At 43.4% G+C, this 26867-nt stretch overlaps 1 protein-coding gene across 1 annotated transcript in view; it reads right to left on the minus strand.

Moving 5' to 3' along the window:
• Window positions 1-469: 469 nt before the first annotated feature.
• Window positions 470-26867, minus strand: part of tes (testis derived transcript (3 LIM domains)) — a 50684-nt gene continuing 24286 nt past the window's right edge. The window contains exons 5-7 of the mRNA XM_078219883.1: window positions 8592-8807; window positions 2080-2238; window positions 470-1083 (exon numbers count right to left, since the gene is read on the minus strand). Of these exons, the coding sequence (XP_078076009.1) occupies window positions 892-1083; window positions 2080-2238; window positions 8592-8807 (567 nt within the window). The 3' untranslated portion in view covers window positions 470-891. The remainder of the gene's footprint in view (window positions 1084-2079; window positions 2239-8591; window positions 8808-26867) is intronic.

Raw genomic sequence — 26867 nt, forward strand, 5'->3', positions numbered from 1 at the left:
TAGAAGATCAGAGCAAGCGCAAACACCCAAAGAGACATTAATAAATCTTCAGAGAGGCAAGGGAAAATAATTCACTAAAATGAGAACTCCCTCAGGATTTTCCCAGAGTCATAAATAGCATAGGCTACACAGGATAGCAGCTGGAATTAATTAATTCTTTTCAACTTGCTCTCCCTCCCTTCAGCTACCCCCATGCCATTCCTGCAGACTTGTTGGGATGCTGATTTCCATCATGGGAAGATGTCTTACTACAATTTTGCCAGTGAAGCCTGATCTTTGAACTCCCCACAGGCTCCCTGAAACAGGCAGGCAGCCAATAGCGTTGGCTGCTACCAGACGCATGATAAGGAGTTGCCAGTATTAACAGATATGTGCAGCACACAGGTTCACAAAGGGGCGATTTGAATTCCTAGGCCTTTGCGCTTTAGCTACAATAAGATGTCCAACAGAAAAACACAGGCCTGAAATACCAAACATTTAGTGAAAAACAGATCAAGTCGAATTTTATTTTGAACCCAAGAAAGTACACATAAGCTCCAGCCTCAGCTGGACAGATATTTCTCTAGGTATCAAAAGGGAATGCATTTTCAGATATTTTTATCATGAGATTTCCAGCTTTGATCTTCCGAACATACAGCTGCTTTTCATGAAGTGTACACTGAATTATTAGTAAAAGAGGTGATTTCACCATAATGCATTATAGACTCCTTGGGCATGATCATGCAACATAGTACCCTTTCAATGTGACGTCTCATCACTAACAAATCCTTATATTTTGTGATAAAACAGCAATTCCTCAATTTATAATACCCTAGCAATAGAAGCTAGATTGGAAGAAAAGAAGTGCTGTAATCAGCATTTAAGCTTGTTGCCATTAATCCCGCCACTTCTTTAAGACATCAGCTTCTTCTTGCACTCCACGGAGCAGAAGAGCATTCTTTCCAGTGGCATGAACTTCTGACCCATCAGGCACTTGCCGCAACAGGAGCACAGGAAGCAGTCAGGCGAGGCATGCCAGTTGTAGTTCCCGTATGTAACACGCTGGGCCTCAGGATCAATGACGTTATGGCAACACTGGCACACCTACAATTAGACATTGATGCAGAGAAAGAAATTCAGCGGTACAGCATTGACATCTATCAAAACGTATCGTGTAGCAATGTGCAAGATTTAGATATTTATGTTCCTGACTTGCTCCCTGCTGTCAGTTTGCTCATGTTCTAACCTTGGGCATCTTTCTCTGACCTCGTCAGCTCACGAGAAGCAGCTTCTAAGCTATGCCAGAAAGTGGCACTCCCTAGGTTCTCCCAAAAGTGGTTGTGTTATCAGCAATTCCAACTAGGAGCAGAGTCACTCGAAATTTAGAGTTATTAAAATGTATAAGATCACAGAAAAAGTGGGTTGGTATCCATTACAAATTTTGGGTCCGCAAGTGAACTGAGTTGTGAACCAACCTCAATTACTACAATTTCACTTCTACCCTCAAAGAATTAATGGTCATATCCAAAAATAATATTTTAGATAGATAATAAACCTGTCGATTAAACTTGATGTGGTACAAGGATAAAATGACTGGTAAATGATCAGGGAAAACCTTTTTACACAGTGATTACAGCCTGATGGGGTACTACAAACTGATTCAACAGTAGATTTCAAAAGAGAATTGAATAAATACTCAAAGGAGAAACAATTGCAAAATTATGGGGAAAGAGTTGAGGAGTTGGCACGGGCTCGATTGGTCAAATGGCCACTTCTTGTGCTTTACTATAGATAATTAGCCAACTAGAAAATTCTAAAATCAAGTGTTTTGGCATCACTGTTTGTGCACATGTAGATATGTTTTTGGCTATATTGATTTGTAACTGCAAAAAAAAAAGTACATTTACGAGACACGAAGGACCAAAAATATCTGTGCACAAACAGCTATGGCAGCTGCATCTTTGGTAAAGGTTACATTGAAAATCCCTCAAGTCTGGAAGAATAAGTAAAGCTTAAGGGTGGAATCAATCTTCAATATGACCGTTTGCAACTTTATAATCTCCCGGTTATAAATTCAGATATTCTGGCAAGGTACATTACCGCAGCATGAAGCTTCACATAGCAAGGTTTGCAGACAGGCTTGTCATTCACCATCACATAAATTTCTCCAGCAAGGACACAATCACATTCGAAACAGCAGAAATGCTTCAAGTGCCAATTCTGGCCTTCAGCTTGGGTATATTCATTGCTGAATATCAACTAGGGAGTGAGAGAAACAAGGATTAAGAGAATAAATGCACATAATATAATTCTACATTCACAATATATAAGGGAGGCAATGGCTCAGTGGAATTGATTTGATTTATTATTGCCACATGTAACAGCATACAGTGAAATGTATTGTTTCTTGCATGCTATACAGAGCATACCGTTCATAGACAAGGAAACAAGAGAGTGCAGAATGTAGTGTTACAGTCATAGCTAGCGTGTAGAGAAAGATTAAGAGATTGATTTAAAGTATTGTTGGAGAGTTTAAAAGAGTTAGTGAAGTTTTAGAAGCATAGAACGAGTATAAAAAATAGAATTAGAAGGTATGCTAGACACAGTTTGCAAGAAGTTGCCTCGCTCCGGCTAATAATCCATTAGCCCCCGGGTAATGCTCCAGGACCCAGGTTCAAATTCAATCGTGGTATTTGGTGAAATTTGAAGTCAATAAAAAAATTGGAATTAAAAATCTAATGACAACCATGAAACGATTGATGTAATAACCCATCTGCTTCACTAATGTACTTTAGGGATGGAAATCTGGGTCCTTACTTGGTCTGGTCTACATGCGACTCCAGGGCCACAGCAATGTGGTTGACTCTTAAATGCCCCCAAAATGGCCTAGTTCAAAGGGCAATTAGGGATGGGTAATAACTGCTGACTCAGCCAGCAACGCCCACATCCCATGAATGAATAAAACATCTGTCTGAGGTATTAAAAATCACAAAAGACAGATGCGGTGCAAGTGCCAGAATATGTAATGTTAAAAAGGAATTTGCTTAATGCACATCATCCATTGTGCAACTAAAATGGAAACAATCCTAAGAACATAATTTTCACAAGGAGTGAATAAACTTTTGTGTGTTAGATTATATATTCTAGAACCAAGATTAAGCCCATTAAGCCTTTGAAAGCTGCACCACTAAACAGATATTTCTGAGGTGATTTAAAAACGGGCGGGGTGGGAGGAAGAAGTCTAGAGAATCAAAAGTATTCCGTAAAGATTGTAAAAGGGCAATAGCGGGAGGAGTCACAATAACCGTGTGGAATTAAACGCAGAATGTCAATGTCACAATTTTTCTGTCAATCTGCCTATTCAAACATTTACAAAATATAATGGCGCTGGCCATGGCCACAATCCCATAATGGCCGCCGATTCTCACGAGAAGCTAGAAACAGGATTTGTGCCTCTGTGATTTCTGAACCTGATCTTCCCAGTCCCCCTCTGAAGACATGATCAGGTTCACACCCAAGAGGAGGAGTGCAAGTTTGAGTAGCGCATATTATAACATATTAAATATCATTAGTGGGCTTAATGCTGCTAACTCCCCCCCCCACCCCCCCAACCAATCATCCCAGCCAGCCAGTGGGACGTCACACGAGCGCAATTCATTATTAGTTTTCAAGAATGCAAACCAGCCATGATGACCACACCAGGGACACACAGGTAAGTAGAGCCCCAGGTGGTGAATGACATGGCTGGGCAGTGCCATGGAACAGAGCTAATGCTTCAAGTCTGGGGGACTTGTAATGCAGATTTCCTGTAACATTTCAGATTTACTAGTAAATCCCAAGTTACTCTGACTTTCAGTGCTCACCTTAGACCGTAGGCGGCACTTTGATGCATGTTATGCCCATACCCCCGACTAACCTCATCAGAGCACTTCATCAGTGCTCTGACAAAGAGTCATCAAGACTTGAAACATTGGCTCTGTCCTCTCTCCACAGATGCTGTCAGACCTGCTGAGATTTTCCAGCATTTTCTGTTTTTGAACAAGAATGAAGAGGAGGGGTGTGAGATACAAGAGTTCATTGCAGACTTGATCTTCACTTTAAATGTATCCAATTCCATCTTTTTGGCTCCACACCTCTGCAAAGCAATAGCTTAATGAGCAAGTCCAAGTGCCTGCTCGTTTGTGTCCCCCAATGGCTGTTTTGCTTTAGAATGGGTTCCCCTGCATGTGCTTGCAACCACAGGAGATACATGGCACATGGAAATAAGAGAAAGAGTGCAAAATATCTTTACAGATAGAATGTCTCAAGACCTTTCCAAACCATTATACTAATACAACATGTGATTATTTCTTTGCACCATCTCTGCTGCATTGCAAAATTCCATGTATCACAACAGTTATAAGTTCTGGGCAATGATTTGAAGATTTTACATGGTAAAATGGAAATCAATGCGTCAACAACATATTTTGAAGACTTTGGGCAGTTTTTAAAAATTAATTTGTGGGACATGGTGTCGCTGGCTAGCCCATCCCTAGCTGCCCGAGGGCAGTTGAGAGTCAACCACATTGCTGTGGCTCTGGGGTCACATGTAGGCCAAGCAAGGCAAGGATGGCAGATTTCCTTCCCTAAAGGACATTAGTGAACGAGATGGGTTTTTCTAACAATTGACAATGGTTTCATGGTCATCAGTAGATTCTTACTTCCAGGTTTTTTTTTATTGAATTAGAATTCCACCACTTGCTGTGGCAGAATTTGAACCCAGGTCCCCAGAACATTAGCTGAATTTCTGACTTCATAGTCTGGGGATAATACCACTAGGCCATTGCCTCCAGCTGACATATGGGCAGAACATGCATCACGGTACCACCTACACTCTGAGGTGAGCACTGAAAGTCAGAATATCTCGAGTTTCACTGGTAAATCTGAGAGGTTACAGGAAATCAGCATTACAAAGCAGAAGTTGAACTCTTATTGGGGTTTTCATGGTAATTCAGAAGTTACTCTACTGCAAGGGGAAATGAACGGCCGTTTTGAAGTATGGAAGGGTTAGAATTTAGAAAGAAGGAAAGCCCCGATAGACAAGCCATTGTTTCTCATGACCCATTGCACATGCAGTGAACCACAGTCGTGTAAATAAATCCTCTGTGTACAATAGGAGGGACCTTTACGGTCCATCTCCAAGTTGCAATCTTTTTATTTTATAGTCAGTGTCAGAAAATGTACAATGAAGCCCACTTGTGCATTTTCTTCTTTACCAAGTATTACATGTTACAAAATGTTATATTTCAATACTCATGTTTAATTCAGGACCTATATTCCGAGCCTTCCGCCAAGTTGGAACAATGAATTCTTTCTGCAGCTTGCTACTTTGCATATGAACAATAATTGTCTTCAGCTTTCAATGTAAACATAAAAAGAGTAGACTATTACAACCATTTAAAATACAATATAAAAATATTTTAGAAAATGCTTCTTCCCTCTAACAATCGCTGTAATTGTGCAGGATGAGCTAATATAAATGTACACTATTTTTCATTTCAGAAAAAAGTTAATGTGTTCATAGCTTAACCTGGCTTTTGCTGTTCTACACTTTGAACAAGACGACAACTGAGTAAAACTGCTTATAAAAATGGTTGCCCTGCACATTGTCGCTGAGATTAATTTTCCATTGATACAAAAAGTGTAGGAAGCCCGGAGATGCTATGCATCTTTCTTTTGAGACCCTGAGACACATGTTGGGAGTTGTAGGCCACAGCCTGATACTTTTACCAGCAGGCCGTAACAGCTCTGGGAATCTCAATCAGTTTTAGCCTGAGGCCTTTCATAAAATACCTGATTTAAAAAAAGTCTCAAGCATTTGATAAAAAGAAAATATTTAGATGTGTAGGTTAGGTGACCATGACCTTTAGTGTCAGGGGGACTAGCTAGGGAAAATGCATGGGATTATGGGATAGGGCCTGGGTGGGATTGTGGTCAGTGCAGACTTGATGGGCTCCTTCTGCACTGTAGGATTCTATAACATACATGAAGTTCAATTATCATTTGTACTTTTTAAAAACAAGGTTATTACGCTACAAACCTTATTCCAAGTCCTCTGTTTAGGGAAGAGCTCAAAACGACAACCAAAGGATTTTCAAAAGAAAGTACAGAATTTGTATAAATGGAGAAATTTTACGTCATCAGAAAGTTTACACTTTTCGCTGAGGCGATGAGATGTTCATTCCTCTGAATTTGGTTCCCAATAGCTGACTTTCCTCTTGTTATGCAAAATACCACTTTTAAAAAGTACATTCAAATCTGAAGCAAGTGGGAGTTGCTTCACATGAACTGTGCGCACTATCAAATTAGTGAAGCATTTTCAACACAGACAAATGGACTGTGGTTTCACATCTGGGTGCCTCCCCAGCGATGGCCTAGTGGTATTATCGCGAGACTATTAATTCAGAAACCCAGCCAATGTTTTGGGAAACCGGGTTCGAATCCCGCCACGGCAGATAGTGGAATTTGAATTCAACAAAAAAAAATCTGGAATTAAGAATCTATTGATGACCCATTGCCGATTGTCAGAAAAACCCATCTGGTTCACTACTGTCCTTTAGGGAAGGAAATCTGCCATCCTTACCTGGTCTGGTCTACATGTGACTCCAGAGCTACAGCAATGTGGTGGACTCTCAACTGCCCTTGGGAAACTAGGGATGGGGAATAAATGCTGGCCAGCCACAACACCGATGTCCCATGAATTAATAAAACAATATAGGGGTTAAGGAAATATCTTGGGTGTCTTTGTAGACATTGGTTGATTTAATTAAAGAAAGCAACTTTTTGATTTTCTATATTCTAGTTTTCAACTTCAAATTCCAAGGATCTGGGGGCTATACTGGTGGCAGCATATACTCAGTTCTACCCTGTAGAACTGTTTTTGTGCTATTACTCCATCTACAGATTTCAGCACAGACTATCTTTCGGGTTTAGAAGAGTGAGCAAAGCCTTTTGTTGCTTCTCTAACATAGGAGAGAGGGTTAAGTTACAGGCTCTTTGGAAATAGTGTATTGTCCCTTTATACTGCTTACCTGCTACTTCTCATAATTCTGTTCTGTTCACAGCTAAACTGCAATCTGAGCATTTCTTCTACTTTTTAAAAGTCTAGAAGTTATTACGGGGCTAGGGTCATATCTGGCAAGTGACACCATTACAAAAGTTTCTGCTTGTCCTTTGGATAATACTACATGCTCAACATCTGGTAACAAAGTCAAACTCTGGCTGAAAAAGAACAAGGGGAAACTTGGGGGAAAATAGTATTTGTCACAAAGCAACAAATATCTATGCAAGGTCACAAAATGCACCAGGTTTCTTTTGTTGGGCAAGTTTAAAGTTTATTTATTGTCACAAGTAGGCTTACAGTAACACCGCAATGAAGTTACTGTGAAAATCCCCTAGTCGTCACACTCTGGCACCTGTTTGGGTACACTGAGGGTGAATTTAGTATGGCAAATGCACCAAACCAGCACATCTTTCAGATTGCGGGAGGAAACCGGTGCACCCGGAGGAAACCCATGCAGACACGGGAAGAACGTGCAGACTCCATACAGACCCAAACTGGGAATCAAAATCAGATCGCTGGCACTGTGAGGCAGCAGTGCTAACCACTGTGCCATCAGTTTTGCCACAAATAAGATTTTCTTGGTGTTTGCGTACATCTTCCATTTGTTGCTGTTTTATGAATATGAAATTTGAGTCAATCACACAAAAGAAATTTATGCGCATGCACTGGAAGAATGATTTGGCAAACAACATAACACTATGGGAACATTTACTGTTTATCTTTTCACAGGCCTGCAGAATGTTTCCAACATCTGCCAGCCAGTACAGGATGTTAGTCTTTATATGGTTAATGGCAATGTGGTTCATTGATATAAAAGATTATTGGGGCAACGGCATAACATTGGTTTCATTGAAATGTATTTTGAGATTTTCAGCAGTTGTTTTTCTACAAAATTTGTAAATCATCGCTCGATTATTAGATGCTACCCAAGTCAGAGGTTGATAGATTCTTGATTGGTAAGGGGATCAAAGGTTATGGGGAAAAGGTGGCAGAATGGGATTGAGAAACATATCAGCTACGATCGAAGGGCAGAGCAGACTTGATGGGCTGAATGGCCTTATTCTGTTACTAAATCCTGTGGTCTTATGACCAAGAGAAAATGCTGGAAAATCTCAGCAGGTCTGGCAGCATCTGTAAGGAGAGAAAAGAGCTGACGTTTCGAGTCCAGATGACCCTTTGTCAAAGCTGTCAAATCTTGTGGTCTTCTGGTTTGTGTTCTTCTGAAAGTCAAGATTAGGGCAAGATGGTGGCTAAAATTCAAGTTGGCACTTGGGATCTTACAGCTGTCAAATCCCAAGATGCAACAAATTGCGGTCAGGTTTAAACAGGCATTCAGAAATTATATACCTATTTAAATAATGCTACACTAGCTAAAACATACTCCATCACTGTCCCAGAGTAGATTCTTTCTGTATACCTGGCCTCCCCATGTTTCAGTGCACACATGTTTAAGTAAAGCTGGAATTGTACATTTTCTAAAGTTTTGATAAGTAATAGATTTTGTTCCTACCTCATCACAGCCGGCACAACGTGGCTTCTCAGTGTCACAGTAGTGACGACCACAGTAGAGTTTGCCCTTCTTCCAGAAGTAGATCATATCCACCAGCAGCTCACTGCAGATGCAGCAGACAAAACAAGGGGGGTGCCACAGCTTGTCATAACCAGCCCGCTCTGCGTATACCGCCGGGTCACCCTCCTTCATGTTCAACTTACAACGGAAGCATGCCTAAAAACAAGAACAAAACTCAATTCAGCAAATGAATCATCAGACAATGCTTAATGGCTGAAAATACATTACACGGTTATAGAAACAAAATTAAAGGCACCCAGATAAGAACGTGAAAAAGGAGCAGGAGTGGGCCAAATGGCCCCTTGAGCCTGCTCTGCCATTTAACCAGATCAAAGCTTATCTGATCTGGGCTCCAACTCCCACTTTTCTGCCTGTTCACCACAACCTTTGATTCCCCAATAATTCAAGAATCTGTCTTTCTCAGCCTTGAATATATTCAATGATTCGACCTCCACAGCTCTTTGGGGTAGAGAATTCCAAATAATCACCACCCTCAAGAGAAGGAATTCTTTCTCCTCTCCAATTTAAATGGATGCACCCAAATTTTGAATTATGTCCGCAGTTCTAGATTCCCGCTCCAGGAAAACATCCCCTATCATCTACTCTACCAAGTCCCCTCAAGATCTTGTACGCTTCAGTAAGATCACCTCTCATTCTGCTACGTTCCAATTTGCATCGGCCCGATGTGCTCAACATTTCCCCTAATGACAATCACTTCGGAATGAGTCAAGTGAATCTGCTTTTAATGTCATTATAACCTCCAAGTAAGGAAATCAAAACTGTTTACAGTACTCTGGGTGCCATCTCACCAACACCCTGTACACTTGTAACAAGTCTTCCCTATTTTAATACTCCACCCACCTTGCATTGAAGGTCAGCATCCCATTTGCCTTCCTAATTACTTGCTATGTCTGCATGCCAACTGTGTGTCATGAACAGTGTCAGTTTTTTCTGTAACACTCCATTTAATATTTTGTTTTTCTATTCTTCCTATCAAAAGGGGCTAACCTCATATTTTTCAATGGCCTTTAATCCCATTAATATGTCTTGTACTTTTTCTTGTGATGATTGTTTCAAGTTCCTTCTTCCCTTTCGTCACCTGACGTTCTACTATTGTTGCAATGCTTTGGTAACTAAATTCAAAATGAATTAATTAATTTATACAAAAACTTTGCAGTTAACTAATCCCTGGTGAATTCTCCATGGCAACACCTCTACAAAACAAAGTCCACTTACCAGCCAATCAGCATGCTCCTTTTATGCAATTGGCATTCTTGTGGTTCTGACCTGATGAGTGCAAGGTGAAAGATTTCGACAGCATGGCCAGAATTTTACTGCCTTGCCCGCCCCGATTCTGGGCATGGCTCACAGAACGGAATTCTCTGTTGACCTTGGGTGGGATTTTACGAGACTCGCCCGAGCGAGTCTCGTAAAAGACTCTACTTTATGAAGTAATCCTAAATGCAACCTTTTCCAATTCGATTTGCCCATCTGAAGATTAAAGTTGCTCAAGATTATTGCTGCACCTTTCTTGGAAGCCCCCAATATTCCCAGTGAATTCTTTCCCTTGTTACCTCTTATCTCCGCCCAAACTGATTTTACATCTTGATCTTCACAAAGAGTCAAAGACCGGAGGGGATAATTAAGCTATCGAAATTTAGATGGAGGCTTGAATACACAGGGTACTTGACACTTTATAAATACATTTTCCAGCACTTTGCTGCCATGCTAATACTTCAAATCCAAACCTAGACAGCAGGTGTCATCAGGTTATTCAATAGTAGGGGGAAAGAGGAAAGCGACAGAGGAGGGGTAAATTTTAGCCAAGCCCAATTTGATCCTCGTCAGATACGTGTACACATGAACAATTGAGCAGCACTTAGTGGAGAGATCAGAGGCAGGAATCCTGGCTAGTTTCTTATTCCCTCTAGATCCCTAGGCCAAGCTCTTCTGCCATTGCCCAACTGAGATACACAAACTTAACAAGATCGAGGATCAAACTCAAAATTCTCCAGATCTTGTGGCTCAGTTCATTTACCAACCGGTCATTTAGTCTTAAAAACAGAAAAAACATACAATTAATCAGAATTTTAATTGTAGTCACAGAATAATGCTTTACTTCAATATTGCGTGTATTTGGTTGTATAATTCCTGCTTCGTTTCACATTAGCATTCTCACTGCTACTACAAAAGGCATTTGAACCCATATTCTAGCTTCACACTTCAGTACACAATTGAGGAAATGTTGTATTGACAGCACCACTGGCTTTTGAAAGAGATGTTAAACTTGGGACTCATCCGAAAGTTCTGTGGATGCAAAAGATCCCTTGGCACTATTCAAAGAACAACCATAGAATCTCTACAGTGCAGAATGAGGCCATTTGGCAACAATCCCACCCAGGCCCTATTCCCACACCCCATGCATTTACCCTGCTAGTCTCCCTGACACTAAAGGTCAATTTAACATGGCCAATCAACCTAACCTGCACATCTTTGGAGTGTGGGAGAAAACCGGGAGGAAACCCCCGCAGATATGGGGAGGACGTGCAGACTCCACACAGACGGTGATCTGAGGGCAGAATTGAACCCAGGTCCCTGGTGCTGTGTGAGGCAGCACTGCTAACCACTGTACCACCGCGCCGCCCTCGGGAGTTCTTCCAGTTTCCCAACTAAACTGCATTAGCTGCTCCTCTATGTTATTGCTATTTGTGGGATCTTGCTGTGCACAAATTGGCTGCTTGTATTTCCCCAACATGGAAACGGTGACTATCCATCAAAGGTGGTAAAGAGATTTGGGATGTCTTGAGGGCAAATTTCTTCCTTCTTTCTTTTACGTGTCAGATACTTTGGTGGGGGGGGGGGGGGGGGGAAGAGTGGGAAACTGTGAAGACAGTAATTCTTGCAGAGTCAGAGTGATATTGGGCACTCACAGGCAGTTGAGCAAATCAGAAATGGCAAACAGTATTCACATAGCAGCATCTTAGGTGCTTAAATAGTTGCACGTGAATTTAATCTTGTTGGTCAGTGCTGGTGCTGCCGATAGTAAGCAGTATATTGAATTTGGTACAAATTAATTGCTAAAATCTTAGTTTTTTTTCTTTTGTGGGTTGTGGGCATCACTGGCAAGGCCAGCATTTGTTGCCCATCCCTAGTTGCCCTTGAGGGGGCAGTTAACAGCTAACTACATTGCGTGGATCGAGAGTCACATGTAAGCCAGACCATAGAATAATAGAATCCCTACATTGCAGAAAGAGGCTATTCAGGCCATTGTGCTGCCATTGGGCAGCACGGTAGCACAGTGGTTAGCATTGTGGTTGGGATTGTGGTCAGTGCAGACTCGATGGGCCAAATGGCCTCTTTCTGCACTGTAGGGCATCTGTGATCTATCTATGTGTCTGCACCAACAACAATCCCTCCCAGGCCTTATTCCCGTAACCTCACATATTTACCCTGACACTAAGGGGCAATTTAGCAGGGGCAATTTACGTCACCTGCACATCTTTGATGGAGCACCCAGAGGAAACCCACGCAGACACGGGGAGAATGTGCAAACTCCACACACAGTGACCCGAGGCCGGAATTGAACCCAGGTCCCTGGTGCTGTGAAGTAGCAGTGCTAACCACTGTGCCACAGGTAAGGATGACAAATTTCCTTCCCTAAAAGCACTTTAGTGGACCAGATGGGTCTTTATGGCAATGGACAATAGGTTCATGGTCACCATTGGGGCGGCACGGTAGCACAGTGGTTAGCACTGCTGCTTCACAGCTCCAGGGACCTGGGTTCGATTCCTGGCTCGGGTCACTGTCTGTGTGGAGTTTGCACATTCTCCTCATGTCTGCGTGGGTTTCCTCCGGGTGCTTCGGTTTCCTCCCACAGTCCAAAGATGTGCGGGTTAGGTTGATTGGCTATGCTAAAATTGCCCCTTAGTGTCGTGAGATGCGTAGGTTAGAGGGATTAGCGGGTAAAATATGTAGGGATATGGGGGTAGGGCCGAGATGGAATTGTGGATGGTGCAGACTCGATGGGCCGAATGGCCTCTTTCTGCACTGTAGGATTCTATGATTAAACTTTTAATTCCATTTTGTTTTATTGAATTCAAATTTCACTATCTGCTGTGGTGGCATTCGAGCTCGGGTCCCCAGAGAATGACCCAGAGTCTCTGGATTACCAGTCTAGTGACAATACCGCTACGCCACTGCCTCCCCTAAACTGTCATATTATTATTATAGGTTTATTCCTTAGTCGCTTATTGGTAAAATGTATATTCAGTCAGCATAATGGAGCGGACAAAACTTCAGACTGGATTAGATGACTTTATAACAATGTTTGGGGTTGCGACCCACAGGATGTTGAAAAATGGGTCGCCAAAAATGTCCTCAGTGATTGCCCGGTCTTTTTCTTCCGTTGCCCTCTTTTTAGGTCAAACCAAATAGACAAACTCAGATTAAGTCAGGACAAAGTAGCTCCCCAAAAGGAGGGGGAACACTGGATAGATTCTCGCTGCAGTACCGTGTATGGCCTCGAGGCAAGAATAAAACAGGTCAGCGTGCCCTGCACATGCACATGGTGCCAATTCACTTGCTGTTTTCCCTTTCCAGTGAGCAGAATGTAGACATGGATCTGTTTGTTACGTGAAAGAGGGGGCCAGGGACAAGGGTGAGTGAACGTGGCGTGGGGAGGTCACGAGGGATGGCCATTTGGTAAAAGTGGGTCCCAGGAAAAAAAGGTTTGGCTTTATAAGACCATAAGACATAGGAGCAGAATTAGGCCACTCAGCCCAGCGAGTCTGCTCCGCCATTCAATCATAGCTGATATTTTTCTCATTCCCATTCTCCTGCCTTTTCCCCATAACCCCTGATCCCCTTATTAATCAAGAACCTATCGGTCTCTGTCTTAAAGACACTCGATGACCTGGCCTCCACAGCCTTCTGTGGTAAAGAGTTCCATGGATTCACCACTCTCTGGCTGAAGAAATTCCTCCTCATCTGTTTTAAAGAATCGTCCCTTTAGCCTGAGGCTGTGCCTCATTTAACACTAGATAGAAAGTGTGGATGAAGGGGGGGTGGGGGGCGGCAATGGGTGTGTGTCAGTAAATGTTCCATTTTTGCTACGAATCAAGATATTTTATCAGTTGGATTTATAGGGAGGAAGCAACTTAAACATGAAAATGTAACAGGATATGTAATAAATCCCACTAAAACATCTTAATTTGAAATTCCCTTACTGTAGCAAAATCTTAGAAACATTTGGTTCACAAGATTTCAGTTAAAAAAAAGTCAGCAGCACCGAAAACTACACAACCTGTTGAGGCCTCGTTAAAATTAATGACTGTTCAAGGTCAGAGGTCCTGCTCTGTATCTATATCCAGTCACTCATCCTAGAAATGCATGTGGGCTTCAGAATCAATTGATTTGTTCTCTCAGGGAACAACTTCCTGACTGTCTCTCTCACCGCTGAGACTCAAATTGGAAAATTGGTCATTGTAGTGCTCCACTGGGGAATAACCTTAATCAATACATCGACAACTGCGGGACTAAGTGGGAGCAGGGACAAAATTAGGCAAAAGAAAAAAAACTTAGCTCCTTTCGGAATTCTCACAAAAATATATAATTCCAATTCTAAATCTACCGCAGCGTGAATTCAAATGCGTTTTAAAAGATGGTGGCACAGTGGTTAGCACTGCTGCCTCACAGCGCCAGGGACCCGGGTCCAATTCCAGCCTTGGGTGACTGTGTGTGGAGTTTGCACATTTGCCCCGTGTCTGCGTGGGTTTCCTCCGGGTGCTCCGGTTTCCTCCCACAGTCCAAAGCTATGTGGGTTAGGTGGACTGGCCATGCTGAGTTGTCCCTTAGTGGGAGGGGATTAGCAAGGTAAATACGTGGGGTTACGTGGATAGGGCCTGTGCGGGATTGATGTCGGCGCAGACTCGATGGGCCGAATGGCCTCTTCCTGCACTGTAGGGGTTCGATAATTCTCTAAGAGGCAGCAACAAATCTGGACCCTTCATTAAGTAGAGAAAATAGATATCTGTGCGAGACCCCGCCAAAACTATTCAGGAAGAAAAATGAAAAGGGCTATTCTGGCTGTTATGGGAACGGGGCGTTTGGCTAATTTTGGAAGCGCTCTCTCGCATGCTCATTCTAAATTTGTTTTCCCATGTTGAAGGGCTAAACTGCAAAGAAAATAATGGAAACAATGCAGTCCAAATCCAAATCCCAGGGTAAGCAGTTCCTGTTTGATGGAATGCTCAGTTTCTAAAGATTGAACCAAATCACAATACAAGTGGTAACTTTTACATGCAACACTTAAGATGTGATTAAAGGATTCGCCGCATCAGTGGATATTTAAAATAGTTAGTTTCCTGTCAGATTTAACCAACATGTTGTTGAGACAATGATGTTGCAAAACATGCCAAATGGCTGAAAATAAATTCAAAGGATTTCTGGCTAAGATAATAATGGGCGTGGATAGAAAATAGTTTTGGGCCTTTCGGTTTCGACATTGTTAAAACAAAAGTAAAGCCTCCCCTCTGCTGGCTATTGCTTGTAACTGCGCAAGAAATTTCAGTTCGTTAAATGTTCTGACTTTGCTTGATGTCTAAGCAATGTGCGATGACTGAAGGTGCTGCTGAATTGGCAGCAGGTGAAGACTGCACTTCATATAATTCTGCAAGAAAGATACTGAGAGACAAAGCATTTTTTCCCCTTTACAACTCTATTTTTGTCTATGAATAGGAAAGAAACAAATATTTTAATCATTTCCCTTCGTTAAGGGCTTATCTTTCCATTAAATGTATTAAGTTTATTTATTAGTGTCACAAGTAGGCCACCGCAATTGAAGTTACTGTGAAATGTTCTATTTGTACTCAGTTCAATGAGCTTTGCACTCATTTTTGTTGTGTTGTGATACAGTCCTCAGCTTTACCCCACTGTAGACGAGTCATATACTAAAGGACAATAGAGGAATGCCCCTGTACAATTCTGCAAAACTTTCATATGCATTGCATAACCTCATACAACTGGAAGGGAAAATCATGGATTTACTGAATATTTGCAGATATTTCACTTTCAGCCCCAAGTTGCAAGGCCCAGAGCCAGATTAGTGTGGAAGGTCTAGTGGTGGAAAGGGGAGGTAATCTCTAGGTGGGGAGGGGAAAGGGAACATCTGCATTTTGGGGTGCCGGATGTCGAAAGGGGGCATCTGTGAAACCCATTCAAAGCTTTTTAAATTTCTTCAAATGCCTTGTCTTATAAAAGCAAACAAACATATTCAGACGCAAACGTCGAAAGACTATCCTTTAATATCTTCTTTCAACTGTCAAATTGCATACTCAATACCCTCTGCTGAGCCAACCATAGCTTTGGAAATTTAGCCGAGCGTCTGTAATGACACAACAATAGTCCCGAGAAATGTCAACAAAGGCCGCTATCTTAACTGCACAAACAACTTTTTCTAACCTACACCAAATGGCCTGTCAATAAAAGCAGTCCAGCTGAAGGTGTTTTTAAAACTCTGACAGATAGTTTCAACCTGTTTTTTGCATGTTCAAGAGCAGATAATACTTAGGCAGGCCTCATCCACCCTTCAATTGTATTTACATCTCTGCATAAATTTGTGACTGCGTTTCAGAGCCAAAATAGGTGTCTGTTTGAACTCAGCACTAAGTCTAAGTGGTTGTCCTGAGTTTGAGTTGTCCTCCTGTGAGAGTCGCACCTTTTCCCCACTGGCAAAAACTGGACCAGTGTGAACTGGAGCAGGAACTCTGCATCCAAGCTCTGTCCGCTATTTTTAAAGAGAGTCTTCACGATGGTGAATTCCTGGCCCTTACTCTATAAAAAAGTGCTTCGATGGCTGAAAAAGTGCTTGGGAGGAATCATGAAAGGCTCTTGTGTAATGCGAGTCATTTCTTTCTGGTTACACAATGACCTGATTGTCAAAAAGCATTTCTGTCGTCCGACTTAAAAACTTTTGAACAGAGCAACGTGAGAATCAGCTTCGAGTTGTGTTGGATTTTCTCTGCTTCCCACTTTACTGGGTTAACTGACAGTATTACACAATCACCGTGACACAAATGGTATTTCAGGCCCTACTAAAAATGGGCATGTTGAGAACAGTTTATGCATCTGGCAACACTCCTGGATGCTTCAACATCTCAGAAATGCTTCACTGGATTCATACCAAATCAGAACTCCGAAGAGTTTATGCGTGCGCGCGTAGATGATATAACTGACTTAACAAAGAGAGAATTCCTGAATTCCAAGTCAAAGATCTAGGTGTTTCCGCTCTGCCAATGGGACGGGGAATAGAAGGTATTAAGTTAAATGCACAATCAATAAATATCTGCTTCATCTGACCTTGTTAGCTGCTGGATTTTATTTATTTCAGGAGTTTTTAAATTAGAATTAACTTTTTGAACATACAAGATGGAGTCTCCCAAACCAGCCCCCCCCGCCCCCACCCCGCCCCGCCCAACGCGTTCATTAGTGGGTGGGGGATGAATTTGGCAGGAGGCCCAAAAATTTGGTTTTATGCTGGCGGGAATTTCATAGAAACCATAGAAACCCTACAGTGCAGAAGGAGGCCATTCGGCCCATCGAGTCTGCACCGACCACAATCCCACCCAGGCCCTACCCCCACATATTTTACCCGCTAATCCCTCTAACCTACGCATCCCAGGACTCTAAGGGGCAATTTTTTAAACCTGGCCAATAAACCTAACCCGCACATCTTTGGACTGTGGGAGGAAACCGGAGCACCCGGAGGAAACCCACGCAGACACGAGGAGAATGTGCAAACTCCACACAAACAGTGACCCGAGCCAGGAATCGAACCCGGGACCACGGAGCTGTGAAGCAGCAGTGCTAACCACTGTGCTACCGTGCCGCCCCACGGCCTGTGGGATCTTCAGCTGGTGCCCACCAAGGCAGATCGGGAAACCCATTCGCATCCCACTAACTGGAATGATGAGGGAGGTCTGGCCACCCACACCTGATTCTCTGTAGTGCCGGCGGGAAAGCACACCGGTGCAAAACCCCTCTGGAACATCTGGCGTGCAAAAGTCAGGACTCACCCAAACAATACCCGGGGCTGCCTCCAGAATTCAGGATGGAGGCCGCCAGCCATCCAGGACCCCGAACACCATAGCAGTGGGTCGGGAAAGCATCTATTAGGTGGGGCTTCCAGCGTCAGTATCCTCCAGGATACTGACGCTGGAAACCGGATCCATCTCCCAGCCTCAGTGTGCTCCAGAAGATTAATCTTCATTACTCAGGAGGTCCACCTTTTCTCTTTAATAGTGGGTCAGTGATGATGGGTGCACAGATAGCATGACGGACTGCACAGCATCAGATTTGCCCTGCCTCGGAATATGGCGCAAACACCCCTGCCCCCATGCATAATTAGTGAGGTCAGAGCTGGAAGATTTGGCACGTTTTCCTGCCTCCGCAACAGGAAACACATTCCCTGGAGAAACAGCACAATCTGCAAAACGCTGCCAAGAGTGGTGTTGTATGAACACATTTCTCCCCCATTGTATTTTACTACATACTTCTAATTTGACAAGGGAGAAATTCCCTCTTTAGGGCAACAATCACAAGTTGCTTAAACATCCATTTTATCTTCTACCATCATGGAATCATAAACTCCCTACAGTGCAGAACAAGACCATTCTGCCCATCGAGCCTGCACCGACAACAATCGCACCCAGGCCCTATCCCTGTAACCCTACTTATGCCCCTGATACTAAGGGGCAATTTAGCATGGCCAATCCACCTCACCTGCACATCTTTGGACTGTGGGTGGAAACCAGAGCACCCGGAGGAAAGCCCACGCAGACACGGGATGAATGTACAGACTCTGCACAGACAGTGATCCAAGGCCAGAAACGAACCTGGATCCCTGGCGCTGTGAGGCAGTTGTGCTAACCAGTTCAGTTGTGTTTATTTTGAAGGATGTCATTAGCTGGTGTGGTGAGATCATAAATTGCAGCATGGTATTAAATTAGTGTTGCACTGTTACCAGCTCTGCATACTTCCAGTGTACGCTTCTAAAGCCCTTGATGATGCCTTCAAATAAATTGTGCTTTCAAAGAATCCTACAGTGCAGAAAGCCGCCATTTGGCTCATCTAGTCTTCACAATCCCACCCAAGCCCTATCCCCATAACCCCATGCATTTACCCTAGCTGGTCCCCTGACACTAAGGGGCAATTTAGCATGACTAATCCACCCAACCCGCACACCATTGGACTGTGGGAGGAAACCCATGCAGACATGGAGAAGACGTGCAAACTCCACACAGACAGTCACCCAAGCAGGGAATTGAACCGGGTTCCTGGTGCCATGAGACAGCAGTGTTAACCACTGCGCCACCGTGCATGTGCGTCTGGTCTGGGTTATGCCAGAAGTGTGTATGCGCAACCCAATTTAATTTTGTTTATCTTCCTTCCTTTTCCAGCTTAAAAATGATATGATCTGAGGGAAGATCTGGCAGTTCGCTACGTTTCCGAACCAAAATGCCTTCCACTTCCACCATCAAAAGCAGATCTGCTTTGTTATCTCATTGCTGTTTACGAAACCTTTTACAAAATGGCATCCATGTTTAGCATTGGCTCCGCTGCACAGTAAGTCATTGTGTGAAGAAGCTTTCGGCATGTTTCTGGGACACGTGGCAATGCACGATACAGATAATGCTTTTTCCTTGGTTTTTTTGCAAGATAATTTTTTTGCCATAACGGTGCCAAGATTTTGAGGCAGTTTCTTTGGCTTAGAAAATAAAGTCTCGGCCATTTCAATAACAGCGATCTCCAGCTCCACTGGAAGGGGTTTTCATTTTTTCTTATTGGCTGGCATGGATTGAGGGGGGGGTGGGGAATGCGGTGTTGAACAACATTGACTGCGTAGGCCTGATAACTGCACAAGTTATTGACAAATTTAAGGGAGTCGGGCACCTCGAGGCATCTAATCCTTTCTATAAGCAACCGCATCTACTGGAAAGCCCTCATTTTTAGCAGTGGCAACTATTCTTCTGCAGATTGGGCACAGGCTGTTCCACCACTAATCTCATACGGCTCACTCCCATTTTCCATTCGGTAAAATCAGTACAATTTGAGAGATTCCTATTTTTGTCTTTTCCAAAAGGCACAGCTTGGTATGGCTCTTGCTCTATCCAAGACCACAAGAAACTTACCAAAGATAGTGAATGAAGCCCAGTCCATCACTCAAACCAGTCCCCCATCCACTGACTTTGTCTACACTTCTTCTGCTGCCTTGGAAAAGCAGTCAGCATAATCAAGGACCCCATGCACCCCGGACATTCTCTCTTCCACCTTCTTCCGTCAGGAAAAAGATTCTGAGGTCACATACCAACCGATTCAAGAACAGCTTCTTTCCTGCTGTCATCAGACTTTTGAATGGACCTACCTCGCATTAAGTTGATCTTTCTTTACACCCTAGCTATGACTAACACTAAATTCTGCACTCGCTCCTTTTTCTCTATGTATGGTATACTTTGTCTGTATAGTGCACAAGAAACAATACTTCTCACTGTATACTAATACACGTGACAATAATAAATCAGATCAAATTGTCATTCCACAGGAAACACATTTTTGTGAATATTAAAGCCCATGTTGGCATATTTGAAGGTGGGGGCGCATATTAAATAAAGCAGGTGGTCAGTTCATGGCCTTCCCATCCACCGACTGACCTCTTTGCTACATTAAAGGGGGGGTCAGCTAAAGTGTTGGATAGTCCACCCCCTTCTGTTAGGCCTCTTGAGGCCCTTAAGTGACAAATGAATGGCCACGTTAAGAGCTCATCCCGCTTTTGACGCAATAACATGAGCAGCCGGAAAAGATGGGAGAAAGCAGAGTAGCTTGGCAAGTTTCACTGCACAGACTAAAGGCAGGCAGGATCATCCCTGCTAACAAGATTGTAGTGCTCCATTGTACCTCCCCTTCCACCCTCACAAACCCTCCCCCACTCCCATCATCCTTCACTGGGGTCTTAAAAGTGTCCCCGACCAAAATTCCTGGACTAGCCTGGGATTACAGAACTGCCGGCAGCTGTCAAAGGCAGGACTTCGAGGGGCAGAAGTCCCAATATCAACTCATTAAGGTTACCCCCATTATTGCTGAGGGGTAGCCAGATAAAAAGGTGGAGGTTGTTAACTGACCCCCTCTAAAATTCATAGAATCCCTACAGTGGAGAAGAAGCCATTTGGCCCATTGAGTCTACACCCACTCACTGGCAGTATTTTTAACCAGGCCCTCTCCCCACAATCTTGCACATATACCATGGTTAATCTATCTAACCTACACATCTTGGAACACTAAAGGAGCAATTGTGCATGGCCAATCCATCCAACCCGTGGCAATTTTCATTATTTTATCTAAAGTGTGGCACTTTGAAAGAAAGCCTGAGGGTGAAATCAGACAACCATTTGAAAATTAGGTTTTAGTTAACACATCTGGTACTAATTACCACGGTAACAATGTTCTGAGAGGCACTAAAACAGATCGCTACAGTTTTACTACCCGAGTGCTGTTTACAACTAGTTTTCATGGAGTGTATATGTAGCCTTCATACACCGTTTCCGGATGTCTCAGGGACAGAGGAAGCAGGTGCAGAGATCTAGCGTATGGTATTGGCGATCCTGTTGGAGCAGGGGCTGTATGGGGTGGGGGAAAAAGAGAAAAGAGGACCCCATCTCAATTCTCCAGTCCCTCTCTACCTGGCCTCATCTCCTCTTCCGGAACTAGTAAGGGACTGCTTGGTCACGAGCACCTTTTTCCTGGTGACTTCTGTGTAATGTCCAATTTAGATGGATTGGCCATGCCAAGTTGCCCTTTAGGTGTTCCAGGATGTGTGGATTAGTGGGGTTAATACCTCGGTGGGATGCTCTATCGAAGAGTTGGTGCAGACTCGATGGGTTGAATGGCCTCCTTCTGCACTGTAGGGATTTGATTCTATGACTCTTCAATGAAGTAGCACAACTCACTCTCTTTAGGTGAAGCCCTCAGAATTTCTGGGAAAAATTGATAGAATGCTGATGGAACCTTGACAGAAGGAAGTCTCCTACCGTGACTCAAATCCTAGTTGAACAAGTGAACTGTGAAAGCCAGGTAGCATTTTAAAATAGTGTGGGCAATCCATGCTTTGCTCCTGTTACAAGAGGTCAGTATTTGAAACACTCTCCACCAAAGTGCCACAAAGCTGCTTTATTGAGCACTGGAAGGTGATTTAATTGCCAGGGTCTGAAAGATCTGCTGGCTGGCTATTCCTGGTACAAGTTTCAATTCCTTTAAAAATCAAGATGGCATTTTGCGTTGAAGGCAGGCTGACCTGACATTTCAGATCAAGACGCCATATTGGGTCACCTCGAGTAGATGGGGGGAAAAAAGCATTGCCCAAATGAGGAAATTTGTCACTGCTGAGGCAGTAATGGTGAAAGAGCTCAAATCATTGCCACAGCCACTAAGTGCCAAAATCCATTGAGAAGCCAACTACAGAGCAGAAACATTTTCTTCCCGTCTCCCTCTGTCCCCAGAATAACTGAAGAAACGTTGGTGACTTTCCAGAATGTGAAGAATTTTACTCAACATGGATGCGTTTCCATGGCACCAGATGCAACACTGGTCACAAGCTGTTCCATTCCAGTTATTCAATTAGTAATCACATTGGAATCTCTCTGTCTGGGGTCTTTTGTTGTATTGGGACCGTGCCAGACCTTCTTCTCAGGTTCTGCACTGTCCACAACTTGGGAGTTTAAAATATCTGCCAACATCTTTTAAATTTCTCACCAAATGTCAACTATTGATCTGTACATTGGCTGTGGGGCACTTCACCTGCAAATTAACCCAACTCCAATAAAAAAATTGTCAACTTGTACTTCTGATTAAATCCTGCAGTTTTCCTGTAAATTAAAGATCCTGTTCTCCAAGAATACCACTCTTGGGGCTGGTTTAGCCATTTCCTTATCCAAAATGGGTCTGGCTCTTCTGATTTTCTATCCAAGGTTGTTTTTTTTGTGTGTGGTAGTTGCAGTATTAAAATGTCGTTGCCACTTTAAGGCAAACTGTGAAGTAACCAATTTATCATACCCAGGCTGTCTGCAGCCAGTAGACAGTGGCGTAGCGGTATTGTCGCTGGACTGGTAATCCAGAAACACAAGGTATTGCTCTGGGGACCTGGGTTCCAACCCCACCATGGGGGATGGTGAAATTTGAATTCAATTTTTGAAAAAATCTGGAATTAAAGTTTAATGATGACCACAAAATCATTGCCAATTGTCCTAAAAATCCACCCGATTCACTAATGTCCCACAGGGCAGGCAATCTGACGTCTTTACCTGGTCTAGCCTATATGTGACTCCAGATCCACAGCAATGTATAGCTCATCCCTACTGGCCCAGACAGCGACGCCCACACCCCATGAACAAATTCTTTTAAAGTTGTTGGTTTTCCACACATTTCCCGGCGACCATGGAATTTAAAGGAAAAAAAATCTCAAACTTTAAAACAGCAGCCAATCATTCTTCTTTCTTTGAAACTTTGCTCGACTCTGCTGGTTTTCTTTAAGATTCACTTCAGTGCAGCAAAGTCAGCATGTGTTATGGTGCCAGCTGTAGACCCATTCTGCCACTCTTTCAGCTGCTGCCATCTGCTGAGCCCCAGGGACGGTTGCCTGTTCTACAGTGCAAATACAGCTGCTTTTTAAAAAATAATTTTGCTCACTTGCCTTGTGATCTGACCAGGTTCCTTCATTCTGTGCCACTTCTGGGTCTTGCAATGGATCTCCATTCACTCGGTGGATTCCTTAACTTCCAAGTCTGTGTTGAAGCTTCTTGGGTGGTCATCTTTCTGGTCAGGCTTCAGCTGCTTTTAGTTTTTCATATGTTGGGACTCAGTGCTGAGTTTATTGTTTAAATGTCACCTTTCCTATCACCGCTGATCACCATGTTGGGTTATGGATTTACTTGGTTTCTCATTGATGAGATCTTGAGATTTGTGTATTTAAACGTGAATATTTTATTGGCAATCTGTAACTACATATATCCCAGTTACCGCCATGCATGGTGCTGCTGCCATGCAGGTCGGTTCTTTCTAGATTATTCTACTAGTCTTTTACTATACATCATACCTCCGATGGTGCTCTCTTCCAATCCCACATTAGCCTAGCCATGCTCTGCTGAGCACACTTATATTACAATGGCACACAGGCACACAGCACCTCCCAAGTCCCCAAAATTGTAGGCAGGAAGTGTACACACGCATCTGATTGAAAACTGCTGCTCGCCATATTGGATAAGGGCACACAAGAGGCGACCTTCACCCAGACATAACACAAGAAATAGGCCCTTTGAAAATTCAACTAAAGGTTCTAATATCCAATTGAAATCTCTCTCCAAGAGGGTTTTGCCTTGTGGTGGATGGCGCCATCTAGCTGCATTCAGAGAAACCAAATCTAGGGATCATCTGCACCAAAGAAGGCAAGCAATTTACCTGAACATAAGCTCAGCCCTCATCACTGGCCCAAGCATATCCCCCCACTCCCCCCCCCAATGTTGCTATGTTCATTCCCCAAATGCCTCCGAACCCATTTACCTGAGGCTGCTTGATACGTCATGACCGGAGGCTTCTTTAGCATTTGCCTGCAGTGCCTGAAGCTGCACCTGCTCCATTATAAGTCACGTCAGAGCTCTGGAACTTGATCTTTCTCTCCCCAGCTTACAACACCTGATCACACTCTCCCTCCGCACCCCCCCTCACACTGTGATTTCCAGCCGCCAGACTTCGATTCTGCTGCCCACTGCTGTCACCTTCTTTGACTGCTCCCCAAGGCCTATCGTTCCCTCCTTTTCTGAGGTTGCCCCTCCAGAACCCTCTGATCACTCAATTGCCCCAATCTATGTAGAATGTTGTGAGAAGATAGTATTATTTTAAATGTTTTTAGGATAGAATCATAGAATCCTACAGTGCAGAAGGCACCCATTCGGCCCATCGAGTCTGCACTGACCACATTCCCACCCCAGGCCATATCCCCATAACCCCATGCATTTACTCTAGCTAGTCTCCTAACACTAGGGTCAATTTAGCATGGCCAATCCGACTAACCCACGCATCTTTGGACTGTGGGAGGAAACCGGAGCACCCGGAAGAAACCCACACGGGCATGAGGAGAAATGTGCAAACTCTACACAGACAGTGACCCAAACCGGGAATCGAACCCGGATCCCTGGCACTATGAGGCAGCAGTGCCAACCACTGTGCCATGTGTTAACCTTTGAAGCAGGTTTGTCTGTGTGACTTGATTAATAAAACGAAAAACATTCGGTCCTCAAGGTCTAGGGCATCAAAGGGGTGTAGGTGTGAAAGGCATGCACTTGAAGGAAAAACAGCTAAGTTGAATTTTCTACAAGTAAATAAACAGTGGGTAGAAGTCTGCATTAGGAGATAAGTCATACAGCACATAAAAAGGCCTATTGAGTCTGCACTGACAATAACTACCACAAGGCATGTGGGGCGGCACGGTAGCACAGTGGTTAGCACTGCTGCTTCACAGCTCCAGGGACCTGGGTTCGAATCCCAGCTCGGGTCGCTGTCTGTGTGGAGTTTGCACATTCTCCCCGTGTCTGCGTGGGTTTCCTCCGGGTGCTCCGGTTTCCTCCCACAGTCCAAAGATGCGCGGGCGAGGTTGATTGGCCATTCTAAATTGCCCATTAGTGTCCCGGGATGCATAGGTTAGAGGGGTTAGTGGGTAAATATGTAGGGATACGTGGATAGGGCCTGGGTGGGATTGTGGTTGGTGCAGACTCGATGGGCCGAATGGCCTCTTTCTGCACTGTAGGATTCTATGATTCTAAGGCATGCTAATCCCGTTTTCCTGCATTTGTCCCATATCCTCGAATGTTATGATATTTCAAGTGCTCATCCAAATATGTTTTAAAGGTTGTAAGGTTTCTGGCCTTCACTACCTCTCCAGGATGTGCATTCCAGATTCCCACTAACCTTGAGTAAAAATGTTATTCCTCAAATCCTCTCCCAATCTCCTGACCATTACCCTAAAACTATGTCCCCAAAGATCGATCAGGACAATGGAATGGAGATGACAGAGAAAAAGATGAAAGATGTAAGAGCTACATTGGGAGTAGCCATATGAGACCTCCTGGTCTGCTGCTCTGTGCTGGGAAAATGAACTGCAAAGAGACAAAGGGAGGCAGTTTGCAGCCAACACAGAAAAAACTCTGTTTCTCCAGAGGACAGTGTTTTATTTTAAAGTTTCTTGCATTTCCATAGCAGGAGGAAGTTAGAAGCCACGTGACAAACCTTCCCTACAGCAACAGTGGGTTTCCCTTGAGGTAATGTTTTGGATTTTATAGATTAAATACCTAGAACGGATTGTTGCCTTAAAGGGATGTTTATATGCGAGTCAAACCAAGGAGGAAATCTTTTTAGGGCATGTTCTTAAAGACTGTGCAAATGTAACCTACGTTTAAAGTTTCTTTTCTCTTTATAAATGTTTTCACAGTTAAAACCTCCAAAAATTAAGTGTTACTGAAATTTGTGGCTTCTAACTTCAGTACACAGGGATTTGATACTTTTGTAAAGTTTCCCATTGGGATTTGTTTGCGCGGCAATTGCCATCTGTCGGATGTTGTTCAACTCCCTTCATCTTGTTCAGCATCTTCAAGCCAGTACAAATCAGCGCAACAAACAAAAACATTTTTGCCATAACTCTTTGCTAAGGTGAAAATTGATAAAGCATTGTTTAGGGTTCCTGTTAACGGTTACCCAAATCTAACAATCTTCAGTGAGTGGCCAATGCATGTGTTGTATTTATGTGCAAATAATCTTCTTTCCCACTTGAAGAACTTTCCTCCTTGAGGTGGCGGGGGGAAAGAGAAGAATTCTTCTTCTTCTAGCGAGGATTGTTGGGGGTGGAGAGCAGCACAGTAACATGTCCAGTTTTCTACAGCCCTCAGGTATTTACAGAGTAAAATTCATCGTTTTATGTATAATGTGATCATTACCAGCTTGCTTGTTCGAGAGAGCGGGTATAGATTGAGAACTTGCTTTTATTTATTGCCTTACCGTATCGTCAGACCATCCCAGGGCTACAGATGAGTGCTACTAGAATTAACCCTTTCAGTCCCAAATTCAAGTTGCCCCCATCTGCTCATTTCACCAGCATTTTCTTTTCCAACAGATGCCAAAGTC

This window comes from Mustelus asterias, chromosome 9 (assembly GCF_964213995.1).
Source record: "Mustelus asterias chromosome 9, sMusAst1.hap1.1, whole genome shotgun sequence".
NCBI classification, from domain to species: Eukaryota; Metazoa; Chordata; class Chondrichthyes; order Carcharhiniformes; family Triakidae; genus Mustelus; species Mustelus asterias.